The sequence below is a fragment of the Neodiprion pinetum genome, chromosome 1 (assembly GCF_021155775.2).
Source record: "Neodiprion pinetum isolate iyNeoPine1 chromosome 1, iyNeoPine1.2, whole genome shotgun sequence".
In the NCBI taxonomy this organism is placed as follows: Eukaryota; Metazoa; Arthropoda; class Insecta; order Hymenoptera; family Diprionidae; genus Neodiprion; species Neodiprion pinetum.
Genome location: NC_060232.1, coordinates 38,669,475 through 38,688,026, shown reverse-complemented (window position 1 = coordinate 38,688,026; position 18,552 = coordinate 38,669,475). Strand labels below are relative to the sequence as shown.

Genomic DNA, 18,552 nt, shown 5'->3' with positions numbered 1-18,552 from the left:
CGTTAAAATCTTTAAGGGTAGCGGAAAAAATTGATTATCGGAAACATTGTAGTTTAACAAATTTTACTCATCGAAATAGAGTCTCTACTGTGCAATTCGTCAAGCAATTACCCAACTACTCGAAACATAAACGATAGCAAAAAAAAAATAATGTGTTGTAAATGTTATCTACAGCGTGATAAAGTTTAGTGGTACACTGGACATAGATAGCCTAGTGCTTAATCCAAACACAAGACGAAACTGCTACGAAGGTTGTCATGATCAGGACAAATAGAATAAAAAATTCGAATGAATCTAGCGTTGATTGAATGGGCAATGACTTAGCGTCGAATTGTTAATCAACAATGGGTTTTTCAGCCGCAAAAGCCTTACCGAAAACGCAAGTTACGCGAAGTTGTTGGGACCGGGAAGCGTCTCAATTTGGCCTCTGGTGATAGATATTATAGAACAAAGTATTTACCGATGAAACGAAATAAAATATGAATGATACTACGAAGAAAAATCGTATTGATTTAAGAATAATCGTGACTCTGTGATATGAAAAACGAGACTAACAAGATTGTCGAGGGAATGTGAAGGAATATCATACGTTTAACAAAAATAATTTATACTGTTTATTGAAATAATTTAAAAAAGATTACACATGTAAGTCTTACGTTAAAAGAATACAGGAATTCTCATCAGCCGTCGTCGACAGAGAGGCTCGAAGAGATATGTCAAGCTGCATCGACGTACAAAAAGTGATTTGTTCTACAATCTTTGCAGCATATCGCACATGCGCACACGTTATACCTATACATACGTATAAGAATAAATGTTCCGCTAGCATTTTACGTATTCCGGATAGTCGCACCAATTCGTTTCCGTATTAAAACTGAATCCCTGTTGGCAGTAGAGCGCGTTTGGCACGGCTTTGGCTGCTTCGCATTTGTAAAACTTGCCGCAATTGTAAGGATCCCGGAAGTATCCCTCCTTCAAGCACACCGGACGTGAGAGGTACGGTTCTCGTGCGAAAATGTAGTTCGCCGGTTCCATCGGATGATATATGGGCATCGATTCTTTGGCGACGATGTTCGCAGGTATAAAGTCCTGGTTCCCCGACAGAGGCAAAGACCATGCCACGTTAACCAGGGCGAACAGAGTCAAACATACCGTTGAAATTCCCGCCTTCATTTTCAACCTGCAAACGACGCGGGAATTTTCAATTCGTATTCCCTTCAAAAGGTGAACAAGCGGAGAGCGGAAACTCTGCTCAGAAATATGAATTTAAAAAAAAAAATATGTTTTCACAAATTTCAGACTTATCAAAATTCACCCACCGATGTGAAAAGTTAAAGATTTTCTTTTAAATCTTATCCAAGAATTCTTGAGATTGTTTAGAAATTATCAGATTTATTGAATGATGATTTTTACTCACCGTTGAATTTTTTTGAACTCTTAGCTGAAATATTCTGCACGAATTTGATTTCAGAGAAGCGTCAATATCCTGACGATAAGTTGCCCTACGATTTGTTTGGAAAACTTGTATACGCAGCTTATTAGATCAAGAATTGTCCTTCTCGAACTGGACGAAAATTATTTGAATCACGGGAATTCGTACAACAACGTATATTATATATGCGATTAAGATGTGTACGGAATTTTTGTAGAGTCGTTACTGGCTCTTCTCGACGAGATGTCACGCTTATATATATTCCAGTTTTTTCGTTATCACCTTAATTACGAAGAATCATCATTCGCTCAGTACTCGGTATACCCGCGCTTCTTGACCTAATACAGCAGGGTCGAACGGTCAGGGCTAACTGACCGTGACCAATCTGATAATAGGAAAACTTTAATTCAACGGGAGGAAAAACAAGCAGAATATTTATTTATCTTCAGCCAAAATGATTCACGTATATTTCGACTTGTCGATTTCCTTGAAATTCGAAACTCATTTTTTCAAGTTTTCGTCAGTTTAAATAGATTAGCTACAAAAAATACAATTCAAAAATGAATAAACTCCTAATCCACTCACATCGCATCACATTTTCAGTTCAATCTATACGAGATTCGTAATCTTCGTTTCCACCTTCGAACTTCCTATTTCAGTATCGTGCATACAGCAAGAAAGTAATCGTAAAAAGTGTTTTACCGCAGAAAGTTTGCTATCGAATCGTCTAGATAGAATTACCGAATATATACCGAGTATCCAGCGATGACATCAGAAAATGTTTACGAGGCGGCCTTTAAGATTTGTTCATGACTTTATATAATTACTTATACGATCTGGGCATTTGTTTTTTCCTCGTACGATAGCTAACTGACCTTAGGATACAACGCAATTGAAATTACTAGAAATAATGATTGCGTCAAAGCTTGCGTGACTTTTATCGTTTACACGTGTAGGTGTATGGATGTGTACCAATGTTGGGGGGGACTATTTCCACACGTATCTTTTTCGTGATCGGGAACGGAAAAATAAGAGGAATCAATCATGTCAGCCTTTCTTTCGAGAAATTATTTTTTCTACTGATAGTAAACGCTTCTCCGTATAAAGACATAAGGCTTTTCGTGATATTCATATACAGCTCTAACATGTTGCATGACGTAGGAAATTCAATCGTATTTCGTCACACGAAATTGGTACAGATTATTTCGGACTAAACGTAACATAAATTATTGTTCGAAATTCGTTGCAAAGCAATTAGAGACGAAATTTTCGGATACGTATAAGAAAAAAATACTTCATAAAGCGGAAACGAAATATAATATCTACACCGATCCTTCGATCATAACTTATCACAAGTCACTCATCTATCCATAATTGGCTCCGATCGCAACCGGAAAAGTAGCAAAGCGGAAAAATTTAAATGTCACGAATCTTATCGCTGACTGAAGCGACTGTTTTTCAACCACGTTTGACGTGACTTATAGTTATCTTTCTTCGTCAAGGAAAAATCTACGATTCGTTTGGACCACGTTCGTTACTTATCGTTATTTTTGTCGTTGTACCGCGTAAGTGTTGGTTCACGCGGATGAACAGACGACGAATAATCAGCGCTAATAGCTGATAAGGAACGTAAACCAAACGTCATCGCCGATTGAATAACGTTGTACGATGTACACAGATGCATTCATGATTACTTATGTACAACGACCATTCATGAACAGTGAAGACTAGGTGAAGGCTGATTTTGGTGATTGATCGATTAAAAATACATACGTATTTGGACATGTGACAATGATAAAGATATATAGTGCAGCTCAGGATCAAGGTCGGAAGTAGAACGAACGAAACAGAGGTTAGAAAAAAAAATAAAATAAAAAAAAAACACACACAAACAAATGTACGGTACAGTTTTTATATTATTTATCGCTTATAGTCGGCGATCAATTATTTATCTACACTATACGTACGACAAGTCGGGAAATTGATCGACGTATTTGTACTTGATCACAGGTTTCTTTGGCGAATTAGTATTGTTCAGTTGAACCGGACTGACGTTTACGGTGCTCGTAGTCAACTCGACGGGTCTGAGAGATCCGAAAAAGTCGGTGACCGGCACGTTCTTTGGATCCCTTCTGAAGAGGTCTTTTCTCACACCGACAGTTGATATGCAAAATCTTTTCGGACACACCTTTAGCTGCGGGGAAAAAATTATAAATGGTTAGGAGATAGACAGACGTTTTGAGAATTCAATTGAACCGCGATTAACCGGGATTCAGTTTAATAATAAAATGTTTTTCTTCCTCTGGGGTTTTTCCAGTGTAACTGACGAACGTTCTCGTTTCGATAATAAAATGTTTGTTCATTTTTCGCGGACATATCGAGCTAAGAATTATTTATACTCACGAATTCGCTCAGCGTTTTAGAACTCGAAGGTTCTACCGTTTCCAGAAAGTCCAATGCGTAATAGGTGTAACGATCGATTATGTAAACTCCGATTGCCGGATCGACGTGATGCTGGAAAGAAGATATATTTATGAATAGGGACAGTCGTTTAACCGCGTAAATGATATCTCTGCGGTAAGAGGGAAAAGACCGGATTTCGTTAACGATACCATTACATGAATCATTACGATGAAGCCTCCGAATTTGATCAGAAAATGAAATAAAAAATGCTTCTTTTCAACAGTCAGCGATAAGCATGACTGATTGTGAGTGGCGCGATGTATTTTGGTTTATTTAAAGTAATCGTTAAAGCTGAATTGATCTCTCCGCGAACTGAAAGTTTAGTGCGGCTGGTGTCGTCGCATACTAAATAATCATCAAATATCTGTTTTTATTTCATTTTTTTTTATTTTTTTAATTGAGTTAATCACGATGAAATAGAAGATTTACGAATGACATTGCCTATTTATGCTTAGCAATTTCTTGAACTTATATTTTATTGAAAGTATAAATTCTAAATGATTTTAGACCATAAAATTGTTGGTTAAAAGAGAGAAAAAGTAAAGTGGTAGAAGGAGTTTGAAGATAATTTTTTCATATTTGTTTTAGTGGTATGCTTTGTACGTATGATAGTTTATTTCGCGAACCAATTTCTTGTTATATTTAAGTCAACTTGGAAGTATAAGATAAAATCTTCCCGTCAGACAGCCACCTTTGATCTCGCACGAGCCAAGATACAATAATTCCGTGTTGTTTAAATCAACCGAGACTCATAAATCTTATGTTTTAAATTAGAAGTTACACAAGGCGGGTTTTTAAATTTCAGCAAATTGAAATTGAAATACATATTTACTTCAGATCTTCAAATCTGTTGAAATTTAAATTTAGCGATAAAAAACGAAAAAGACAGAATACATGTCGTATTTAATGTTGTGCAAAAACTGAGAGGCCCTATTTTTAATTTGTACGCATGCTGCAAGTCAGAAATTTCGAAAAATAATCCAGCATTATTATGGCATAGCCATGGGGAATCAAATTCAATGGTTTACAAATTTCCGTTCAAAGTCGAATCGATGTTAAATAATTAAACAGTCCAGAGCCAAAGATGAGGGGGTAAAAGGCAAGAATAGCATTAATAGATGTGTATGAAGTTAGCATATCATTTCTCAGCATATCAAAAATTAGATGGAGCTCTATTTGCATCCAACTGAGTTCTGTAGTTCATGATAGTTTTCAACAATAGCTTTGCTCATTTATTACAAAAAAAAAAACACTTACTTCTGTTGGATTTTTTGGTATTCGGTGAGCTCTATAATTCTATAAACAAAACTCGAGGAGTTCTGTCAGAATTGTCTAACAATACATCGCGTTACTAACGTTGGAAGATCGTATAATTTTTTTTTTTTCTGGATTCGCCTGAAAAGTCATAAATATACATAGATCCATTGAAACTTGAAAGATTTCGAATTTTACAGTTTCAGTTGATTTATAAGTATTCATGGATTACTGAACGAACCGAAAAAAAAAAATTATACGACCTTCTGGCATTAAAATCGTGATGAAAGCATAGAACTCACGTAGAAGCGACAGCATATCACAAAAGTTGATAATTTTTTATAATTCTATTCAGCGATGCTCAAGGGCCGGAACTCTTCGGAAGATTGTTTACAAACACAAATACTACAATGTCAAAAATTATCAAAGCCTGGAACTCCCGTAAAAGCTTCTGCATATCATGATCGTACATTCAAAATATGGTTTATAAATTTTTTAAATAGAAAAAAACAAATTTCCATGGTTTTTCTGACAGAACTCCTCGAGTTTTGTTTATAGAACTATAGAACTCACCGAATACTAAAAAGTCCAACAGAAGTAAGTGTCGAAATAGTGATATGCTATGCGAAGTTAGCATATCATTTTTTCAACTTTCGTTTTTTTGTAATAAACGATCAGAACTATTGTTGAAAACTATCAGGAACTATAAAACTTGGTTGGATGCAAATAGAACTCCATCTAATTTTTGATATGCTGAGAAATGATATGCTAACTTCACACGCGTCATTAATAGCTGCGCTCAAATGACAATAAAAAAACATTGCAAAACATTGAAAAACTCTAATCAAAGTATGGTTTAAATTTAGAACTAAATACTTACCGACAAGGAGTCTTCTCCGACCAAACTGGACGCCACGGCTAATATGTTAGGCGAGTAAAATTTTTCGTACATAGAACTCGCTTGGCAGGTATCGACGACAAATAAAATTTCGTGGTATCTCCTCTTCTGCCACATTTGTTCTAAGGCATCTCCCAATTCCTGACTGGTTATCTCTTCAGAGTCTTGAAATTTGAGAAATCCGTCTCCACCGTGGCCAGTAAGATATATTAAAATGTTTGACCCTTCGTCGGTGAGGAGTTTTTTAGATCTAGGGGTCTCAGGCGGAAGCCTGCCTGTCAGTAACCTGACAAAATTTTCCACGGTGACTTCATAGCCCCTGTAATCGACCTCTACGTCGTCGCCGTAAACGTTTATGTGCTGCTTCGCGTTGTTAAAAACAGTAGCAGGCCGAGGATTTCTCGGGTTACACGCCATGTCATCGGCTATCATTAATATTATCTGAGAATCCGGTATGCCGAGACGCTTCACGCTTCGGTATATCGACAGGACATTGGCTACGTGTCGATAGTTAAACCAGAATCTCGACGTGTCTACTAACACCGCCCAATTGTTCGAGTGTCCAGTTTCTGTTGCCTGAAACAGTTCCATTTACATTCACCACTTTTCTGACATGGTAGGTTCAAAGATCTTACCATCCCGTGCAACAAAATGATACAGAAATTAGTTTAGTTTATAACAGCGGCATCGTTGTTGATTTTGGGCGATGTTCGCGTCGCAGGGAAAAAATTATAACCTATAACTTTGTCTGCGTTTGAATCATTCGGTTATTCGTTGATTATGAAATCGGATTTTGACGCGGTAGAAATGACAAGCATGAGGCGTACCTCAGAACATTTACATGAATAAATTCAAGCCCTGACAGTAAAAGAAATTTGGCATTGAAGCTTGTTGACCCTAACCTAAAGCTTGACCTGTAACCATACGAGTTGTGTGTTGTTCATCTTACCTCGAGTGAAAACGCGGATAAGACACACGTGGAGAGGGTGAAAAGTATCACCCAAGATCGCATGTTTACTATTTTCTGTGTATTGTATTATAGACAAATATCACACATTTCAATTCTCATGTTTCGTCGCGTATTTCACTTGGTCAGGTGCGCGTTGTTTGCCGCACGAAATGTTGTAACTGACAGCGTGCGAGATTTCGATTCCCGGTATCGAAGAGTTGTTATCTCGAATCTGCGTGTTTCGATTGCACCGGTGTATGTAAGGTTGCGGTATCTTAGGCGCGGCCAATTAACGCCTGCAGAGTGGCAACCATGTGCACTTACGCGGATATTGGTTGGCTCGAAAGCTATCAATTTGTACGCCGCATTAATTATGAACAGTTGATCTTGTCGAAAATCACGTGATTTCACAATTCATGCCAGAGTCATTAGTTTATAGATTCGAGATTTCGATAAAATTTTGGAACGATGTAAGCTGAAACAGGCCGTACTATTAGAGATTGAAGGAATTTGCTCGACAAATTTATCGTAATCACGGTTCCAAATAATTATGTCGACGTTATAATAATTTATTTAAACATTTATACACCTATATAATGTTCCACAGTCTTTAAAGTATGTATATATTTATAATATATAATGTATTTATGTCTATATATATATTTACTGTTTGAATCTGTATTGTTTTTAATGTTATACGTTTCATCGACTGAAAAAACATTCACGACGATTTGTAATATTTATTAATTCTCGTCTCAATATAATATCATCCAACGGAAATGAGAATTTGGATTTTAACATTGTAATACGTCGATTGTCGAAAAAAGGCGATTGTCGAAAAGTCAACTGAGATGTGATCACATCAAAATTTTTTCTTAAATATTTTTTAACTATTCTTGTTGAATAATTGAAATCAAGCAAATACGTCATCGCGCTTTTGATACAGTTAGATATATGAATAAATATGCTCTTCATTTTTTAGTGCATATATTCCAAAACATAAAATAATTTAGTTTGTTAGAGAGTAATTATAATAATTAATATTAACATATTCAACATTCATTCGCAAATCTTTTACAAATTAAGCGTACACTTTGATAAATAATGGTATGATACATTTATAGTTAAATGGTTCTAGATAACATTGAATAAAAAAAATGATTGTAAGTGTACATCTGCACCATGCACAGAGATTCTAGACACTCGAAAGTCAATGTACAATGATTGCAACGTGCGTTGATGAACGCAACTTCAACTTGATAGATAACGACATATTTATACAGAAATATGGCGATAAAATGTATCAATATGATGCAGATGTTAAGCAGAGGATTGTTCAACAAACGAAGAATATCGATACTTGATATACCAACGGTATTTATTACAAGCGGAAGTCCCATTGCGGGGTCGCGTCAATTGCCTTAAGGAGAAACCGCGGAGTAAGCAATTTATTTATTGCGATAAGACAAGTGCGGCGCGCATTTGTCGGATATCACGTATCTTCAATATAGTTTACGTTTTTGAATTATTACAGTATGTAGAGCGATAGTTAAATGGTTACTAGTTGAATATCGTATCTATGTCAGATATCATATGATAACTATTGCTTCGTAAGCTATAAATACCTGTAGGTATCGTAATTTTATTTTATACGTAGGTATAATATATAATGCGCGGTGGTATTGTCCTAAGTTATTATTAATTGTAATTGAAATAGTGTGCAAGCTTTTCTGCAATATCAATTCTTCATTATTTCGTTTATACAGGTTTTTTTCAGATTTTTCGCCACGCAGTTACTTCTCATTTAGAGCTTGTCGAGAAAAAATAAATTACACCATTGTGCACGTTGTGTACAATTTCGACTTATTAATGGCTCGGTATAATTGCAATTGCATTTATGGATTCGTTATACCATACAGTATACCTATATCGTTTAAACTTGGGTAGAATTAAAAATACATATAATTTAAGAATCAAGCGCTATATATAACAATTTAAGCTGATGAAATTTGCAGTTGGACAATCGTCCTTGACCTTTGCTATTATACAAATACATACCTATTTACTCTTATTGTCTTCTTCTAATCGTTATTATACTTTTCAATTCACGACAAATTCATCACCTATACCGTGTATATTATACATTTACATGTATGTATATTTGCTGCGACTCGGCAGGTGTAATCTAAATCGAAAATTGACAAATATTGTTAAAATAGAAATGCTAGTTACACTGATTTAAGGGATTATAATTATAAAGTAGCTATCTGAATTGTTATAATAATAAAGAATAATTACGAAGTCGATATAATTATATTATACACCTATTGTTAAATAATGTGAAAACGCTGGCATTCAATATAATTGCAATAAGCGAAATAATAATAGTGATAGTTAATATGCCTAATGCTTAAAATGAATATAATGTATAAAGTGAGAATTATATATATATATGGTGATTGATAATTTATATTAATGTTTATGTATGATTCGTATCTTACAGGAACTATATGGACGTTTCTACTTATTATTATTATTATTTTAATTTTCCTCGTATGATATATATATATATACCTGTATAATATATCGTATTTTCCTCTCGCATAATTAATATAAGATTCATAATTTAGTTGTTACCTGTTTTGCCTGTAAATACACGCGCGTAATATACGATAGTACGTGTAGATTACACATGCAAGTACATAGATAATAACGAATACATATATGTATATATATAGAGAGATTTATTAATTCCTTTATTTCTATAATTATATTATATTTTCAAAAGGTTATATTTGTAGAAAATTTGGAATTGAAAAAATTGTTTGACTAAACATTCAGATCTCTGTTTTATTTCACGAAAATTTGCGACGAGGTACAATTTTTGAAATTTTAGAAAATATTTTCTCCATTTTCCGTTCACAAAATGACGAAAGAAAAAAAAAATTAGTTCAAGTTATGCGTGGTCATTGATAAAATTGAGAGCGTAAAAAATTTACCACCGACGTTAAAAAAATCGATCGATCAGTCAGAGTAATTTTGATGCGGCTGTGAGATTTTTTTTACTATCAAAGTACCGATTGAGGAAACAAGTATACATATATAGAGCATTTAATCAATGATTGGGTTAAGATATCCCAAATAATCGTAATTTTGATATCATCTACTGATCTTGAACAGTACCGTGTGAATAATTAATGACCGCAATTTGCACCACTGCGTTACAATTATATACACGCGTTCGCGTCGCTACGAGGCATTCGTCAAGCGGTCTATTTCCGGAGCGGCAGAAGACTTTGAGGTACATGTTGTGCCGTCTGTGTTGCCGGCACTTTGCGGATAAACATATCGTAAATATTGCAACGTGTGTTTACAAGCTCTTCGAGTGGCGGCGCAGACAGGCGCACCTCGAGAGCTCGAGAGCTCTAATTTAGATAATATATCTCTCACCTCTCACCGAGCTCGCTGCACTCCCGTCGAGATTCTCGACGTGCCAACTGATTCCTCGTCGCTCGAGTAATTCGTCGTCGACGGTTTCGGCCTCGCGTCCTTCTCGACTTTACCAATTGCGCTTCATTATTTATCCGCCTAATTTTTCCGGATCAATTAAGTACATGCCACTTTGAATGACCGTCCATCGTCACCCTTAATTAGCGCGTCAAGTGAGCTGAAATTTATTGAACTCCCGATTGACATTCTCCGCGTCTAATTGCTCTGTTCTCACGATTGATAGATCATCAATTTTACCCACAATTCTTCAACGGAAAGCTCACTTTTAATGCCCGCTATCTTGTCTCGTAATTCAACTGTCGGCGATGTGTTTGTTCTTTTTTTTTTTCGATTCTTGTAGCGCGTTTTTCCGGTCTTGGTTATTCGGAACAATGCTTGTCAATCCGCTTCTGATTTCCGGTAGAATCGGACCTCGCGTTACATTTTTCGTGTATAATATATGAGATGAAAAAAAAAAAAAAAAAACACAAAAGAGTATAAGATGGGGTGGATCGGATAACGGTGTATACGATGTATATACTTACAATAGAGATACGGTATCGTCGTCGACGAGTTAATCGATTCATTAAATAAATACTAAACTTAAGAACTTTGAATTACTGGTCTATCTAAGTCGCTACATTTCGAATACTTAAAAATTGATTTAACGTCACTGCAGCAGGCGAGATATTATTGCGGGCGTTACACTCGTCGTCGGGGGTCACGTGACTGCAGCTTGATAAGAGATTATCCGTATGTTGGCGTATTAGATACGCGGTCGTCGCTCTCTTTGGTGTCCAGAACCGGTCAAAACCCTCTAGTTTCGACGGCCGCCGTTTAGCATCGTCACAGAAGTCGCGACTCGCGTCTTGGAGCTCCGCTTTCCTTCACCCTCGACGTGTTTTCGGCCAGCTCTACGTCGTAAGCGAGTGACGTGTTGTTCCCATCTGCTCGCATGAAGCCAACGAAATAATAATTTTTTTTTTTTTGCTAAAATTGCCCGACTAATTTATTAGTTCATACGAATTTCCACGAGATTTTTTCTCATTTTCATGCAAAGTTTTCGATTTTTGTTCCGCGGTGCGTTAAAGGTTACATATCGGGAGGATTCGTTGATGGTTAGAGATGCGAACGACGACGCTTCGCCAGGATACAGGCAACTGGAGTTACACATTACACGCGGTAAGTACCCCAGGTGTAGCCTTAGTTGCCTATTTATAGGCGACGCGTTGTTCGCATCGATAAGCCTCGGGGAATCCGCCCTTTATCGAGAAGACCTGAGCGAAGTGGGGAACACGAAGAAAGAACGATATCACAGTTATTCGAATAAAATTTTTCGATTAAGCCGTTCACTCAAAATAAACGGAAATATTCCAATTTCCAAACTACGAGAATAATAAGGTACGTTTCTTTTTGGGCGAAATCAGCGAGGTCAAAAAAATGTAGAACAAACAATTTTGTCTCGAATTTTACACCTTCCCTTATATTACATCCGGTATTCCTGTAAAAAAAAAAAAAAAGGTTAGCTGGAAGTAAATGAATTTTACCGATTTAACCCCTTTCCTGTTTTCCGCAGCAGGAAACTTCGTACTTGTACATTGTACAATTTTTCCAAGCTTTCAATCGAGTATCGTGTTATGTGCCGTGTACAGGCGATGCAGTGTTACGTGTTCGCGTTACGTGAAAATGACCGCACTGCGTGTCGTGTTAGTTACACGTGCGTTTCGTATCTGCGTCTGTAGGGGGGGGGGGGGGGGGGGTGAAGAGTACGACGGAGGGGTTCGAGGGGAGACGATGGAATGTGCTTTCGTCCGAAGGCTGGCCAAGGGAGGACAGCATCCGGTATAATACCAGACGTCCGAATCCCTGCATCACGGGTGCGATTCGAAACGTGCGGAATATCTTCGAGCTTGAAAGGCAGCCGTATGAGCGGCGTGCATATGTGCAGCAGGTATGTTATGCACATGCAGCTTCCGTCGATCGAAGTGCCGTAGTAAGGCTGAGTGCAGTTCAACGTCGTACATAACAAGAATTATTCCTGACATCAGGGCTTGCCAAATCTCAATTGTGCAGTAAACAGCGTTATACCGAGATAGCCGCATACAAGAGTCCGGTAAGGTGGTTGGAAGAGGTATGAATGCTGCAGGACTTTCTGCTATTTGGTCGGATTCTAAATTAATGATTTCAAGATAACCCTGAATTTTCCACTTATAACAACGACGAATTTAAATGCTCCAGTTTAATCGAGTTTCGAATTTATAATGTGAAACAACTTTTGAAAGAAGATAGTCAGGGTTGATGATAATACGAGCGAAAATTTCAAACGATTTCTGTAAGGTTCAATTTTTTAATGGTTGGGAAATGACGGTGTATCTTTATATCTAAGTTTGCGTTAAGCTCAACAAAATACGTGATTGTTCCGTATTAAAGTTTAACGTATACTGAAGACAGATCAAGAAGGTTTGAGAACCTCCACGAGGTGTAGGCAAGTAAACAAGTAAACAAGTAAGCCTGCCCAGTACCAACTTTCTGGAACTAAATTTCAGTTAGTTTTCTCTTCTTTCAGAATGTTCCATTCTGTTATTTCATTCATTTCTCTTATTCAAAATGTTTCATTCTAGCGTTCTACACTTTTTTTCAATATTTTATTGTCGCGTTTTGGTTTTTTGAACGTCTTAGAGTTCTAAATTTTTTTTACGATACCCATAAGAATCTGTGTATGAAACCCGACCTTTAACTCCTAATTTTTCAAAAACGGAACGGTCAAAGAACTTGAAATGCAAAGACATTTATAGGTGTCGATACTAAGTGTACGGATCCTAAAAATTAAAATGAACTCCTAGTATAATGTATGGGTACGACTCCCAAATTTCCTATGTAAGATGTGCAAAACCAACAAAATTCTTCGAGCTCTTCCTGCGTGAGAAAAGAAATTAACTAAAACGCCAAGGAATTTCCTGAGATCCCTGTGAATGTTCCCTTAAAGCCGGTGTACCGCGACGCCTCTTTAAAGCCACATCACGAGGTTCGTGCAACACGACGAGCCGGGATAAGTTGGGTTCGATGTAACGGAAAGCGTGACCTATTCGAGGTTTGAACTTTCTCCCACTATTCTACGGTTCGAAAAAACGTTGAGGAAACCCAGGTAGAGGCCCATCTGCGACGCCTAATTGAGAACGGAGTAAAAGTGCGCCTTGGGAGAAAGCTAAATTTACTCAAGCTGTCTAAATGCGTTGACCAGCGTGAGCTTGCAGCTTCGGTCAGTTTGACCGCCCCTCGATGATCCAGATTCTGCGGAGCCAGAATCAACCAACACTAACCTAGGCTACGAAACCACGCCGTAACTCGAGGCATTCCGCCGAGTATGAGCGTGCTTTGATCTTTACTCGGACGCTGTGTTCTATCCGCGAACTAGCAAAGCTCAGGGTGTCCGAAACCGACCCCAACAATGGAAAATCGGAGTATAATATCTGCGGGCCTCGTTTTTGGCTTGGGTTATATGTAGGTATTGTTATGTCGGTGCACGCGGTATACAAATATAGATTATGGGTGGATATCACAAAATGAACAGCTGTCCGCATTCCCGGCTGCGGGAATGTGGTATTTGAGAATATGGTATGTTTGTGTCTGCGCGTGTGAGTTTGGACAAAAATGAACGTTGTTTTCATTCAAGATATAACCTGCTGCGGGGCAAATCCATGCGTCGCGGCCCTGCGAAGAGAAATTCTCCCCGGTTTGAAACGCACGATGTATTTTCGATTTTAGGAGTGCCTTCAACTCCGATCCCCCTCCCCTCTTTATACTGTACGAACCAACAGCTCCGATCTTTTTTGGAGTCTCGTTTTGCTGTCGGCTGCGTGATGATACTGCCGCTGCTGCTGCCGCTGCTGCTGCCATGTTGTGTCCGTGGACTTACGTCGTGCCGTGTTTAAGTTATCTCACGAGCGTGCTTCGGCGCCTCGTAAATTTGTCAAACGAATGTGTGTTATGCACGGTGAAAAGCGCGTAACATAAATTTTCACCGCCAACTAGCTATGCGCACACGGTCGCATACACGCGTATTCTCTGTGTATACATGTAATATATTCATAAATGTAGTGAGCTGCGCGCTATAATTACTGCAAACGGTAGAAATTTTCCTCCCTGATTTTCGTAATTAAGAGGAAACGGAAATATATTATAACCACCTATAACCGTATAACCTCGAGTCAACATCCTCAATCCGATATTTCCTTTTTTTCGATTATTTATTATGCCAAGAAGCTCTGGGTACGCCACGTTTATACATACATCGAACGACGAACTTTGGTCCAGTTTTTTGTTACCAGAACGGTGTGTTTCAAAAACCACTAATGAAATATTTTGCAATGTAAACTCGTAGTATTCGTCATCCGACGAACTCTGTATAAATATCGAAAATCGACGGATGATTGCACGGTAAAAATTAAATTGGTTATCGAATCGACAAACCTACGAAACTTTGTCGGAATAATGTTGTACAGAACGGATGAATTTGTTTTACGAACCTACGTGAATCGCAGCGTCGTAAAGGTTACAGGGTCCTGGATGAAGGGTCTCCAGTACGAAACCCGTCAGGCAGGCATCCTTAACGATGTGACACCAGCTGGGGTAGGTTATATTATTGGAGGCGCAGTACTGGGGGGTTGCGGCGGCCGAGGACGGGGACGAAGACGGGTTCCGGTTGCGTCTCCGAGGACATCGGTAGCTGCAGGTCACGCATCTTGGCCTGCCAGATCCCATCTCCGTCAAGCACGTCTGACCCTCTCGGCATCGGATGCTCGAACAGTCTGCAGCCTCTGAAATCAAGGAAAGGAACCTCTCCTTACCCATCTGTACATTCTCCAAATTCTTGCGGATTACTTTATTCTAATAACGGTATAATTATGTATTTTATGAAAATAAATAGCAATGAAATTGGAGAAATGATCAATGTCCTAGATTTTTTTCAACTATCCTGCAGACAAGTCTACTCCAAACATTTACTTCGCGTCTACAATATTTTGTAGAACAACTCGCTCGGAAGAGACAATTTATAAATTGTCTTTTTATTATAATACCATCGTATCAGAATTTTAGAGTGATTTCATTTATTTTTCAGTGTTTAAAGAGATCTCGTCGGGTTACTGCCCGGAAATATGTGACGTCATCGGCAATTTAACACACGGTAATTCCGCCTGGTTTTATGCAATTCAGGATACATTTTACCGAGAAATATAGCCGGCACGATTGAAATTCACATTATATGACAATAGGGCAACAACCGTACGAACGGCAGAGTTGGTTTTACTTGGACGCTGGTATTTAACTTAGATGATTACGAAATGGGGGGAATATTATTGTTAAAGTCTGCGGGGCTTCGTCGCTGACTATTTTTATTGTATACGGTTGATATATAGTCTCCTAGACGTCGGTCAACTGCGGCGAAAAATCGGAAGCAATCGTTTGGATTTAATGAGGTCGCAGCCGAACACGTGCGGGTCAACGTACGCTCCCCTACTCTATTTTGAAGGTCAACAATTTAGAAAACGACTATCCGGCTAGCCGGCCGACGACCGATTATTAGCGTTGGGTATACGTGTGTTGTTGCATAATTTTTTACTTTTTTTCACAGCTATAGGACGCTGTGCCACGTGTCGAGTCTCGGGTCAAGGCCCCTTGTAAATTCACTCGCGCATTTATATCGTGCTCCGAAAAGTTCATACTCATTCTCATTGCGCGATCTCGTCGCGCGGAATTGGAGTGAAGGAAATTTTTCAATCTAAATCGGGACGACTGAATGCTCAATTGGGGCTGGGTTGAAGTTACGAAATTGAAAAGTTTCGTAAGCGCCTGATTTCGAATTATTTTTTATGCCGAAACTTGAGGTAAAGAAATCAAACTTTTACCAAACAACAAAGTTTCGAATTTTCGGAAACCCGAGGGCTCAAAATTTACGTCACGATAGAGAAAAATTCCGAAAAATAAAGTTTCGATAGAGAAAAATTCCGAAAATGAGAAAAACCGAAAATCAGAGTGACGAGGATTCAGAAAATAAAAATATCGAAATTCCAAAACAAAGAAAAATCATAATGGTCATCAAATTTCACCTAGTCAGAAATTCACAGAACCAAAATTTTTCAATCATTCGAAATTTCGATGTTTCAGATTTTTAAATTTTCTCATTTACGCAGTTTCTGAACTTTGACTTGTCGAAATTACACTTTTTCGGCATTTTGTCCTTTGGGAATTTTGCACTTTCAGAACTTTGATCGTGAGTTTCTGATCATTCAAAACCTCGATGTCCCGTCAAAGCTTAATTTCTTTACTTTAATTTTCGCCGTCAAAAAATTCGAAATTTCAACCCAGCGCCGTTGAAACTAGTTATTTTTAGTTATTTTCATTTCATTTATAGCTTTCTCGCAATTTCGACACACCAGAGTGTAAAAAATGTACCGCTAATGAGTGTCTCTGAATAACGTTTCATAAAAATTGATCAAAAACCACGACGATGGTAAAAACAGCGATGAAATTAGTAGCTCGTCGATACGTTACGAGTCTCTACATCATCTCTTCCATACCATAACCAAGGCGGATTCCACTCTGCTGATAATTATCTGGCACGTATACACAAAGTGGAATCTGAGACGAAGGAGGAGCAGCGGACGGGATGCTGGGAAGACTACGAGAGGCATGCACACGATCAGAAGCAGACTGCCTACGCAAGCGGCATAGAAATCGGCAAGAGGAATCGCCGCGCAGCTTCCTTGTTCGCTGATTGCGAGCCTCCGAGGGAATCGGTTATGTATGTAGCCGCTCTTCGCCTTCCGCGCCCCGCTTCGGCCAACATAAGTAAATATCGCACGTACATCTTCCCTGGCCGCCGCCGCTCATTGTCAGAGTCGCGTACCACCTAGACACCGGACTCACATCTCGGCTTACCGGGGCAAAGAGGCCGCGAGATTAACCCGATTAGGCTACCCGAGATTCTCACCGCGCCACGTGCAGCGGCTTCTTCTTGCCCTCCGTGTTTCTTTCCTGCATTCGGTATCGTGCTTGACGGCAGTGGGTGTCGGCGAAGAAAAGTACACCCTGCTCAAGATTGCCCTGTCTTAAATCGTACGATGTTATGACCGAAATCGACGTGTCACTTGTTGCGTGATTTATCTTGTAAATTCGAGAATAATGTATAAGGAATTACGCATGAAATCGCAGAAACGCGAATCGTGCTTTTGGAATTTGTTGCCTGATTTTTTGTATATTTATCTCAGATTTATAAAATAAACCATGTAATAAGTTACTCGTTGAATTTCGTCGTAACATCTTATTATTATATCGTAATTCAGTTGCGAATTTTACCACCAGAATCACTGAGGAAAGAGTTCATTTACCGTTAATAAGCGTATGTTCAGATATGAGGATATGAATGTTTTGTTAATGTTATCCAATTTAAGTTGAGCCAAATAATGATGAAACATTTATTTCGCCATGTCAAAATATAAATTTGTTAACAGTAAATCAACTCTTTTTAAAGTAGTTTAAACTAGAAATTTCGCCGATTGTACGCGAATAACCAAACGATGAAATTTCTATTTTACGAGTTTTATAAATGCAATTCACTAAGATATGATTATCTCGAAAATTACGCTTATACTCATAGAAAAATTGCTTGTTGTTCTTATGGATTGAAAAATTGTTATCTGATTCAAGCCACATAATTTATTTGAATTAACAAAACATTTCTTTCGCTATATTCGATCCACCATATTCGGTAAATGCAAACCTGTTTATTCAGCTGTCGTTGAAAATATCAAAATTGCAGACACGGTGGAATCATATAATACAATTCGTGAAATTGTCCATACACGAAATAAAGGACTGCAATTTCCCCATTAACTGCAACAAAGTACAAGCTCCGCGAGAATTTTCCCCTTCAATTAATACACTCGGCATGGCAGCACCTGCAAGTGCTAATTCCTTGGTTTGACTTTGCTTTCCACGAGTTCGCGAATCGTATAATAAGCAAATTACTTAACGCTTTTAGCCCAGATGGTTTCGCGAATACGTGTC

General features: G+C 38.2%; 2 protein-coding genes across 6 annotated transcripts in view; both read right to left on the bottom strand.

Moving 5' to 3' along the window:
* Positions 1-3,330: 3,330 nt before the first annotated feature.
* Positions 3,331-7,188, bottom strand: LOC124210720 (Phosphatidylinositol glycan anchor biosynthesis class K). The gene is made up of 4 exons (XM_046608992.1): positions 6,997-7,188; positions 6,030-6,623; positions 3,836-3,946; positions 3,331-3,626 (listed from the first exon to the last, which is right to left on the bottom strand). Exons 1-4 carry the CDS (start codon positions 7,057-7,059, stop codon positions 3,390-3,392), a joined length of 1,005 nt encoding a protein of 334 aa, XP_046464948.1. The 5' UTR covers positions 7,060-7,188; the 3' UTR covers positions 3,331-3,389.
* Positions 7,189-10,765: 3,577 nt separating this feature from the next.
* The window catches only part of LOC124210719 (follistatin-A), a 33,637-nt gene continuing 25,850 nt past the window's right edge, over positions 10,766-18,552 (bottom strand). For 2 of the 5 annotated variants that reach the window (XM_069133080.1, XM_046608987.2), the window contains 2 exons: positions 15,012-15,302; positions 10,766-11,432 (listed from right to left, as the gene is read on the bottom strand). In XM_069133080.1, coding sequence (XP_068989181.1) covers positions 11,332-11,432; positions 15,012-15,302 — 392 coding nt within the window. In that variant the 3' untranslated portion in view covers positions 10,766-11,331. The other 3 variants (XM_046608989.2, XM_046608990.2, XM_069133081.1) reach the window with 3 other exon arrangements.